Source organism: Aplidium turbinatum, chromosome 8 (genome assembly GCF_918807975.1).
Source record: "Aplidium turbinatum chromosome 8, kaAplTurb1.1, whole genome shotgun sequence".
Classification (NCBI taxonomy): domain Eukaryota; kingdom Metazoa; phylum Chordata; class Ascidiacea; order Aplousobranchia; family Polyclinidae; genus Aplidium; species Aplidium turbinatum.
In genome coordinates this window covers 12,333,163-12,344,764 of record NC_137479.1, presented here as the reverse complement: position 1 = coordinate 12,344,764, position 11,602 = coordinate 12,333,163, and the positions used below count along the sequence as shown (strand labels likewise).

The 11,602-nt window shown below is 38.3% G+C and overlaps 1 protein-coding gene and 1 non-coding gene across 3 annotated transcripts in view; both read right to left on the bottom strand.

The window, feature by feature from the left end:
• Window positions 1–6,573: 6,573 nt before the first annotated feature.
• Window positions 6,574–11,602, bottom strand: part of LOC145776355 (ras GTPase-activating-like protein IQGAP1) — a 41,726-nt gene continuing 36,697 nt past the window's right edge. For both annotated transcript variants that reach the window (XM_082587751.1, XM_082587752.1), the window contains 3 exons: window positions 11,387–11,491; window positions 10,896–11,007; window positions 6,574–10,520 (listed from right to left, as the gene is read on the bottom strand). In XM_082587751.1, coding sequence (XP_082443877.1) covers window positions 10,398–10,520; window positions 10,896–11,007; window positions 11,387–11,491 — 340 coding nt within the window. In that variant the 3' untranslated portion in view covers window positions 6,574–10,397. The remainder of the gene's footprint in view (window positions 10,521–10,895; window positions 11,008–11,386; window positions 11,492–11,602) is intronic.
• LOC145776463 (U6 spliceosomal RNA) lies at window positions 8,491–8,593 on the bottom strand. The gene has a single exon (XR_014290252.1). It is a non-coding gene; the product is annotated as a U6 spliceosomal RNA (small nuclear RNA).

Genomic DNA, 11,602 nt, shown 5'->3' with positions numbered 1-11,602 from the left:
GACACATAAAAGATCTACTGTACTTTTTCGTGGTGCGTTGATTAAGCAATGGTTGCATGTTACGACAACTTTACAAACTGCGTAAAGAAGTCGTGAATTTTTTGAAACTTAAAGGGCACCCAATAGCTGAAATGGAAGACAAAAATTGAATATGCGATCTAGCTTTCTTGGTTGATATAACTAGGCACCTGAATGATCGCAATACAAGCCTGCAGAGAAAAAATCAGTATGCGAATGAAATGCATGGTCACATAAAAGGCTTTATGAACAAATTACGACTTAGGGTACCTCACATGCAGACTGGATATCTTTTCCACTTTTCAACTTTGAGAGACTATGGAATGCATCCTGAGGAGAAAACTGAATTTGCAGAACTTCTTGAAAAACTATTGTATGAATTTTTGGCTCGTTTCAAGGACTTCAACCTCATGGACATTTCGTTTGATATATTCTCTTCGCCATTCAACACGGACAATGACAAAGCACCAGCTGATATCCAACTTGAACTGATTGATCTTCAAGAGAAAACGAAATTGAAAGCAAAGTATTTAAAAATGAATCTTGGCGATTTTTACCGAAAACATCCCAACCAAGATGACTTTCCACATTTGAAAAAATTCATGGCTTCAAAAATGGCTCTTTTTGGCTCAACGTATTTGTGCGAACAATTTTTTTCTAAAATGGGCGTCATAAAATCTCTCTATAGATCGGTTCTGAGAGAGGAACACTTAGAAAATGGACTTCGAATTGCGAGCACTTCCATTAAAGTAAATTTGGAAAAAAGTCGTCGAGAAAAGAAGCCAGTTGCAAATCTCTCACTGAACTCGTTTAAAGATGGTGTGACAATAAGTTTGAATAGCAGTTTTCTTCAGAAATTTATGGGTCTTAACTTATTATTTCTGCAAGGAAATAAGGTCCCTTAATAATGCCGTAAGAATAACATGAATCACAAAAAAACTACTTTTTTTGCCTGCAACTACTAGAAAGCATGTGATAAACGTGCGGCCCGCGGCTTCACCCAGATATTTATATCTGGCCCTCCTGTAATAAAGGTTGCACACTCCTGATTTATGGAATCCATTGTTTGCAGTGTAACCTCACACACGATATGCATTATTCATCGCACTGCAACACCAAAGACCTTTAATATTATATTCAACAAAGCCTTATGTTTGCTTTGGTTACACATTGGCTGCTGAGGTTATACTGTACTTTAATTTTTACGCATTATTTTTGCTTGTAATTATTTATTATTAGTTACGGTATTTCTATAAATTTGAAACAAAAAATCATAGACCATGAACTAGCCTACCTTCAATGCATCATCATCAAGACGGAATAGTCCGTCTTGATCATCATTCATCATTAAATCGAACAGAAACAGGCAGTTAGGCTACTCACAAAGCAACAGACAAGTCAAGTGGCAGTAGCCCAAGAAAAAATATGTTTTCCTTTAGACAACGTTGCATTAACTCCGGCAATAGTCTATAATAATGTCCTTGATAACCTCTGACTGTTTTTGCAGATCTGATTACTTCCAACATTATCAGCAAGCTCTTTATGTTGATCACTGATTGATTTCATTGCCTGGTCAGCTTTTTTATCGTTTTTGTGTGTTTAGGCTAGTAGGCTACTAGGCTTTACGTAATTTTGTCTGCAATAAAATTAAATTAAAGCAGAAAACATGTTGAATGTGAACAACAACGTAAAAAACGAAATCAGACTTTAATTGATTTCAGAACACCGGTCAATGATGCCATGAAAGCAGTGATGTACGCGCATACAAAAAATATTGACGCCGTCAGCGTTAACGCAAATGTTCGAAAAACCATACAACGCAACTTGTAAAAAAAGTTGGCGGCGTCAGCGTCAGCGCATACACTAGCGTAAACTAATTTTGTTTGCTAGGTGCCAAACATTCACACGGTAGGTATAAACCACTCGAAACAAACAAGTTTTATTTTGAATTTCCACGAAGAAACACAAGCATCTGAAAGTGTTCATCTGACATTTTGCTGTGTTTTGATTCCAATATGTCTTTGCCCATTGAAAACATTCTTTCAACTGCAGCGCTGGAAGGTATTGGCGTGTTGTAACGAAAAAAAAGACATTAAAAAGTATGCGTTGACGCTATGCGCTAAAAAACCGCAAAATCTTTACGGCGTAGCCTCAAGCGCAAACTATCCAAAAAAATGTGGCCGCAAGCGTTAGCGTAAACAAAAAGTCTACGCCGCAAGTATGCGGCGTAGAATTTGCGGCGTATACGTACATCTCTGCATGAAAGTGGCAAACAATCTGGAATAGCAAAGCGCTGATCATGAAATGCTAAAAGATCATGAAATGATCATGATCATGATCATGAAATGACGGCAATAAAATGACGGCAATAAAAATGACAGCAATAAAATGTTGACAAAAACATTGGTGTAATCTGGATGCCAGCAGTCGAATAATAATAATTCGAGCTCATTGCAAAAACATAAGACTTGATTTTGCAGCGCATCGTTTTCTGTTGCACTGTATGTATTCTCGTAGGCCTACAATGAGATTTTAAAATGTCTATCGCTTATGATACTTTCAAAAATAACTATCCTATAGTTGCAATTTTGGTTTCACTAATGTAAACACACAATTGCATCATATTCTGCTGCGTATGACCTTTTATTTTCAATAAAACCTATCAAGTTCAATAAAAAATTGTAATTTAGGCTACTTCCTGAGTAGCAATGAACTCAGGTTCATCATAAACTATTATTACACCTATCACAGAAACTTGTAGGCTACATAAGTCCCTCGGAAACTGCTATAATACATCAAAGAAATTTTGACTCTGTAAAGAACACATCAAAATCACTATAAGCTAATGCATATGACGCCATCATCACATCTTGTTGATAAATCAATAAAAAAACGAAATTTTATTCATATCTACAACGAACACAGTGAAATCATTATATTGCATGTGACGCCATCATTTCTATCTCTTTGGCTGCCTCATCTTGTTGGTAAATCGATAAAAGACGAGATTTTGCTCATATCGATCAGTTTAAACCCAAGCAGCGTTTTATCAGATTTGGCAACCCGTGAACCTTGTTGACGCAATATTAAAACACATTATCACTATTATGGTAATTAACCGGTGCAGGTCCTGTGCAGTAAGCTAGTCAGTAGAGCAGCGGTTCTCAACCATGGGTCCGCGAAACGTTTTCAGGAAATCCGTGAAAGTTTCCGTATTTGCAGCAAGATTGATAAATTATAACATGTAATAATTGGTTATATTTGATTTGTGTATTAGGCCTTCAGTGATTCTCAAACTGTGCGTCGCGATACAGGCTACCAAAATTTCTGTTTTGGGGTCTGCGACCACTTCGAGGTCACCAAAAGGGGTCCGTGAAGACAAAAAGGTTGAGACCCACTGCAGTAAAGGATTTAAGCGTTAGGCTACTGGCCTACTTGGTCGCGTTGGCCTATACCTCTCCAAAGTAATACTGAAAACACATGCCACTTTTGCATTCGAAATAAGGTAGTCTAAAATATTCTTAGGGCTCCAAGCTAAAGGTTAGTTTGATGAGGAATATCTCTTTTGCTGAGGCTATTCCCTCTTTCAGCAGCTGTTTGGACAATGCTGTAACCTGTAATGTCCACACAAAAATATTGTTAGGGCAAATTCTCTATACTGTTCCATATCACAAAGTGATTAAATGTTTCCGTTTGATTGATCTTTTCATTATTTCTTCTCATCCATTTTGCGTTGGTGAATCCAACCCATTTTGTGTTGATGAGTTTCTTAGGTTGCATCCCTACAGATGCGGTGCATTTTAATAGCAAATTTTAAAACAAAACTGAGTGTTTGGCTCCTAAGCAAAGTAGTTGTGTAGATTGCACCATGATTGCACTTATTTTGTCGCATATTTTAATGGTCAAGCTATTTTGTTGTTTGTGAAATTCACCACGCAATAGATTGTACAGTAGCATGTTCAAATTCGTTAACTAATGTTAATTTTTCTGGTGAGTGAGGATACGGTGCGCGATAATGCATAAAAGCTAATCTGAAGGCTCACTAAACTCTGTTACTTGACCTTCCTCGGAAAGACTGTGGAGTCCGCCCGTTAGTTTAGTGGTTTTACGAGCCTGACTCAAAATCAAGCGGCGCTGGTTCGGCTCTCGGGGTGTGCGCTTGAGCAACGCATATCAGGACTGCTCTTAATTCAGGGGCACCTAATGAACGGAATAATTCCCGGTAACAACACTTCAACAATTGGAAAAAATTCGACCGGCGACAGCGGTTTAAAAGCCTCTACAAGTAGAATATGAAACTGCCAGGATTAAACTCTCAAAGAAGCTTTCCCAGTCCAAGAATAAAGATGAAAGCATTCAATCAATCTGTCTTCTTTGGTGTGTTAACCAGACCCACCTGCAGTTTAGCCAGCACGCAGTAGACATATGTAGACATAATCATTTCAAAGCATAGATTAGAGCAGGGGTGTCCAAAGTCTGCCCGCGACACGTTTTTGTATGGCCCGCGCCTGTTGTTGCACAATGTGTTATGTTTGGTCCGTAGACACATAGAAATCGTGCAAATTCAATTTTCATTTTTTTTTTATTAATAAAAACAGTATTTTCTCAAAAACCGAGCGAAAAAAGTTAGAATCATGGTTGCAAAATGAAATTTTATTGCCTGGAGAGAATAGTAATGAGTGATACAGTCGAGCATTCACTCATTCTCTTGCTAGCAATTTCAACGACCGCATTCGAGATTTTACCACAAATGTAAAGGACTTAGCCTATTCACTTTCTTTTTGCTTGAACCCTGGTGAGGCTCCAGCTAATTGAGCTTCTCTGCGACGCTTAAGCCGACAGCAACTTATATCTATTGTACCAACAGCTGGATAAAATCGAATTTCCAGAAATGCAAAAGAATGTATTAGTGTAAACAGACGTTCTCGGTTATTAACTCAAACAAGAACGCTTGAAATCAAAACTGAACGAATGCCAACTACGTGATATTTTACGCTTGTCTGCCACTAACCTCCAATCAGACTTCACTTTGGTAAAGAAATCAAGGTGTCAGTTTCATCCTTCACATTAACACAGATGTGTTAATTTCTGATGGAAAAGCTGATAACTTATACAGCCTAACTTAATTGCAGTAGCGTTTGACAAGAGTATGCCTACTTTTTGGCCCGGGATGATTTTAAGGGGCCGGATACTTTCCAAGGGGCCCTGGAAATTGATAAAAATGCCGGGTATTGTTAGAATATAGTAGAACTCGGTTAATCCGGATTCTATTTGACCGGCGATTCCATCCGGATTAGGCGAAGATCCGGATTAACCGATGATGGTTCTATCAAGCCTGACGTTGCCTAGACAGAAGGGTATCGGTAAAAATCACCGAAATTGAACGCATTAGTGGGGTCATCTGCCAATTCCGAAACGCGCCATCACCACATTAGCGACTCAGTGATAGAGTTCTTTTGAAATGCATGTAAAATGAATGCATTTGTAGACTCTGCGTCTAACGCAAGAACACACTAGCAATAGTTACATCTTCAGACATGCGTGTAGGAATAATCTGTAGTCACTCAAAACTTTTGAAAACAGTTACCGAAGATGAGTTTCTATGGAAAACTTACAAAAAATCACGGTCAAACAAAGTCTTCGATTGGAAAAACATTACGACCGAAAATTCCACCGACATCTTTTCAAGTTACAGTACGAGTTTGGGCATTTGCTTTGCGTTAGGAGGGAATACTGTTCATGAACGGAAGAAATCCGTAATTTTTGACTGTCGCTGTTTCACTGATTGGTCCATAAGTAGGCCCTCTATTTGGAAGACACAGTCTTCCATGCCAGGGCAAGAACTGCTAAGTCCATAGCGCTGCAGCGTTTTCATGGCTTCGTAGGCGTCAATAATAAGCAATAAGCCACGTTACGTTTTAGCATAAAATGGCAAAACTGTCGGGCAAATCCGGATAAAGCGATAGAGAAAGCGCAACTTTTGTCCGGAATAGGCGAAGATCCGGATTAACCGAATCCGGATTAACCGAGTTCTACTGTAGTGCATTTTTCTTGAAAGTATCTTGATTTGGGGCGGGAGAACCTCATTGGTGCCGGACCAAAGTTATCTTTCCAATGGCCCTGCTAACATATCATATCCCATGATATGCATGCAACAAAATAATATGCTTATTGCTATGATAATAATACAATATTGCTATGTATGCATCTTTCTTTACGCAAACAAAATTGTCAGGGATTGTTGGCTCGCGGGCACTTCTGCATTACCAAATCTGACCTGCCTGGGAAAAAGTTTAGACACCCCTGGATTAGAGTTAAGCTTTTTCTTGGTCAAGTAATATCTTTTTGGTCTAAATCTTATCTCCACCATGAGGAATTTCTAAAACCGATGAAGTCAACTTGGCCTACTGGATAGGGAACGTGACAAACGTATAAAATCTGATGGAAGTTCACTGAGGTTCAAACGCCGTGATTATGTAAGAAATTGCATCAACGGGCACATGCCCAATCTGCTCTGAACCTTTCCAGTTTTGCCAAGTACGCACAAAGTTTTTGTAAGAGCAAAATAACGTTTCTTTTTTATGTTCACGAGACGTAAATACAACGTACTTTTAAAACTGATATTTTGAGCAATAAAAACTCAAGCAATTAATGAACAGCGCATTAAAATTATTGCGTCACGTTGACCATAGGCATGTTCAAGCAAATGCGAAAAGTACATGCGCAGGAAAGCGAAGACCAGAAGCAGTGAATGGAGCACTTAGAATATTGCAAATAATAAAAAAACGAAATTAGCAAGACGCGTTAATGCTTTAATTGACACGTTAACTGCGGGAAAAGTTCAACGAAGGTGTACCAAACAGTTCGTCTTTCAAAAATCATCAATGCAAACTGGAACGTTATAGTTGACGTGCGAAATAGCAACAATACAAGATATACACACCACAGAAAACTGCAAATAATTAGTTTAAACCGGTTTCGACTGGTTTAAGGTATGTTCAAATTGTTCAGTTGTTTACTCAATGTTGATTAAATGTTCTCAAAAGTATATTCAATGCACACTTGTACAGGATAATGCTATGCTGGTTTGAAGTTGGGTGGCCAAGTTTTACAGCAAGATGCAGTAGGCTATGTTGATTCAATGTGAGTGTGACGTAATAATTATTCCTCAAACGACTAAAAAAGTTTTTTTGAATTTTGTCAGGAGTTGTAAGATCTCAGACTGCAAAATCCACCATTTTTACATTGATTCAACGTCTAAAAAATGATAGATTTTGCAGTCTGGGATAGTGGTAAAATTAAATGCACTAAAACGCAACAAGCGCCTCACGTTACGGTTACGTAGAAGCAAGGTCATCGCTGTATACTATACAACGTCACCAACCGTTGGTTTGACGTAACTATGACGTAATGAAAAACGGAATGCTTCTTCAACAAATTGATCATGCTTGATCATCTAAAATACGGAAGGAACGCAAATTGATTCACAAAAAAAATTATAAAAATCTCGGAATTTCAACAAATTATAATAACAGTAATAAAATAAATTCGATTTGATTAACGATAGTTTTCAAGCAGTAGTTCACTTTTTCAACTTGAAGCATTTTATTAATAGATGTAACATAGGTTAAATGTTTTAGTTCAATCTTTCTTAAAATTTGTAACATCCATTCAACATGTGTCGACACTGAACAAAAAGGTTTAAAAAGGAGTTTTCCATTTAGTCAAAGACCTTCTTTTTACATTAATTCAACGTTTTCAAACGATGAATCAATGTGAAAGGATGGATTTTACTAGCTGGATAGTTGTTTGCAGCGATAGCGGTGATTGTAGAAGAAAAGTCTGAAATCGGTTTCTGGACAATGAAAGTTGGCAACGCGGAAGAAAACAAACAACACCTTGCTACAATACATCTGACGTCACGATGCTTTAGTACAGGGGTCACCAACTGGCGGCCCGCGGGCCGCATGCGGCCCGCCACGCTGTATCGCTGCGGCCCGCAGAAGGTATCGTCGTACAAGTATAACCAAAAATACTTTTCTTGAGGAGTTAAAGAGCACGAAGGCAAAAAATACTTTCCGGGAAGCATATTTTGGCTTTGCATACGATTCCACCGACCGACCAATCAAATTATAGTTCTAGGTGGAGGTTGCTTAAAGCTATTCCAATGCGATGTCCAGCCACACTGTCCCAGTGGTTGATTAAAACGTCTGTTTTCGCAAATGTCTGTGAGCATAGGGTTGCCTATTTTAAGTTTGCAAATATCATGTAAACACTAATGTGCGTTTCACCGTTATTGTGTTTCACGAGCAGTGTTCTCTTTATGCAAGTTTTTGTTGGCAAAATAGGTCGATGTGCCAACTCAATTTATAATAAATTGGCAAAATATTATATATAAATTTAAAGACTTTTTCTGATTGTATTATGAAAAGATTTAGCTTAGTAGCCTATTGCAAAATGTTTTTTTTTTTAATAAATATGGAACGCTTCACGATTTTGCGTGTCATCCTTGCGCAGGGACCATGCTAATCTTCTCTGTATCGTTCCAATTTTAGTATATGTAGTTATGTACTGCCGAAGCAAGTTCTGCAAAATGTTGTTAATCAACACATTCTTGCCACGATGATAAGCATAGCAAGTGACAGTTGTCTATAACAAAAGAAAGACGGTTTTATAGACTCTCACAAAAAGAATGAAAAACCAACTCATTGCTTTTTTAAAGGGAAGACTGTTCATGAATTACGATAGAATTACGATTTTTGGGTGATTTCCACAAGCATTTGTTTCATGGTGCCTGGTTTCTTTTTCCCTGTTATTGGAGCCTATTTTTCGCTGATATGTTTGCAAGTCACTATTGTTGCCTGTATTGCGATGTGTCAAACATTTCCTTATTTACTGAAATTGTTAATTGCAAGATATCTTTTGTGAAGCGAAGCGACAACACCACTCTTGCTTGGCGATGAATATTCTGATGAAACCGCTCGCCTCGCTATAAGTGCGCAAAACAAGTGGCCTCGTTTATTAGATATTGTTTAAAAAAAAATCAAAAGTGTTGTAAAAGGAGCTTGGCCTGGCCGCCTGGCAGTAGCGTTGTTCGATTAATTTTGTTGCTGCGGTATTCTAACATAAATATGAACAACATGTAACGCTGGATACTGGGTACGAAATGCGTTCTTTTCTAGCATAAGAGTCAACCTACTTAAATTTTATTAGTGCGGCCCGCCACAGCTCTCCTTAGTGCCAAAGTGGCCCGCATGCAAAAAAGGTTGGTGACCCCTGCTTTAGTAGATTCAAAACAACTGAACTGTTAATTGAGATCATCAAGCATTGCATTGAGCGATCAGCCAGTGACACAAATCACAATGAAATCGAAAGCATATTGTGAGAACAGCACATAGCGCCCAAGTAAAATCTGTCATTTTACATTGATTCAACGTCTGCAGACTTTGAATCAATGTAAAATGACGGATTTTGCTGTCTGGGATTACAGCAGCAGTGAAGGAATGTATCAGCGCTGAAATTCACATGAGCATGTGATCAAGAGCTGCACTGAATAAATCTTAAATTGCCTGTGGAATGTAAGATCTGTCGACTTCAGCAGAACGTTGCAAGTTAAAATGTGAGTTGAAAATTTTCAAATCACAACGTGTAAAAGCTATTTTGTGCCAGACGAGTTGAAACTATGACCTCTGCGCATACGACGCCAAATTTATCAGTTAAAAATCAACCGCATCGTCCAGTAAGAAAATGTGTGTTGAATTTCTTCAACTCACCACAAAGTATTGGTGGCTGGGTTATTTACAAGATCGTGCTGAGTCCAACCTCAGTCACAACGCCAACGAAACACATCAAAGCAAAATAATCCGAAATGACGAAACAAACACATGAAGTTTTCAACGCACTGAGATTTAAACGCGTAGAAACAATGAAAATAAACAGTACTATTCAAACTTTAAAGCATTATGTCAAATAAGCGAACTTGGCCTTGAATTCAAAACCTTTTATCCAGTTTTATCTACTTTGATATTGAAATAAGGATTTGAGAGCACGTGTTTGCTTCTGCAAGAACTGCGCGGAAAGACGTTCAGGGTGAAATGTTGATCAATTTGAAACAATGATAAAAACGGTCACAGTATAAAGGCCTCTTGCAAATTCAGCAAAACACGTCTCAAACATCGGTTATGTTGTTGTTCTAATATAATCTTAATCTTTGTACTGTCCCAGACTGCAAATCAGTCGTTTTTTACATTGATTCAACGTCTGCAGACGTTGAATCAATGTAAAAAACGACTGATTTGCAATCTGGGACAGTACAAAGATTAAGATCATATTAGAACTGCCTGGGTTGACAAGTTCGCGTAGATGACGTCAGTTTGACGTTACTTTCCGTAGAACTTTTTGTTGAGCAAGAAAATGAGGAGATTGACATTGATTCGTGCTTGGTAGTTGCTCACGTTCAGCTTCATCACCGAGACACCTTCGTACTGGAGCTGGAGTAAGTCCTAGAAGGATGTGAAGCAATTTCAGCAAAATTCCTCGCAGTTTATCAAGAGATGTGATACAACAAAGTGGAGGAAAAAATTTGTAAACACAGTTAAATTAAATTAACAAAAAAAATAACGAAGAACTGATAAAATGTAATGACGAGGCTACCCATTTTCCAGACAGCAAAAGCCGTCATTTTTAAATTGATTTAACGTCTGCCCACGTTGAATCAATGTAAAAATGATGGATTTTGCTGTCTGGATTGCCGGCATCAGGCACGGAGCGCAATTTTCCTTAATGCGACGCGTGACGGTTACTGAAAGAATAGAACTCTCAAAGCAAGGTATACAAAAACAGGGCAAGCGTTAGGGGAGATTGAAAGAAGCATCTACCTGGAAAACCAGCGCAACTTTGTCCACGTTGACACCAAGGACTTTCGCACCGATGTCGAACTTCCCAACGTCGTCCTCCGCCTGAGAGATCTCGAACATCACCGTGCGGAATCTATGTGAAAGATGAGGAGTTTGGGAAGATGAGGAGTTTGAAAAACAGGAAAATATTACGGTTGATGATATTAAACGCTAGTATTAAAAAAGAATGCAAGAACGCTGGTAAACTAGGAGATTTATTTTCAACAAGAAATGTATGCAAAGAATATATTGGTAACTCTGGTAAGCCTCTACTTCAAATCTATCCATGTGGCCAACACATACTTCCATTGGTTGCGCAACATAGCTGTCGTGAAAATTTACTCGGTTGCAAGATGGAGATAGTTTCAAATGTTGTCTGAGAAGTTAGGTCTTATCTTTCTCGAGTGGTTTTTCCTTTTTTATTGTATTCACAAGATGGCATATGATGAAAGCTTTCTTTTCCCTCGACTTACTTGTCCGTTTCTAAGCCTTCAATTTCGAGCAGTATCTTCTTCCTGTAAAGTTCAGCCGCTGTGTATTTGATAGCGGGTGCCTTCTTCTTTTTCTTCTTTTGAGACCTGTTGAAATACGAACCAACTCAACACTGGTACCCATGATCGAACATCATAAATAAATGTGGCCACAGACAATTAATACAATCTTTAATTGAAACTGTCCAGGTTAGATGA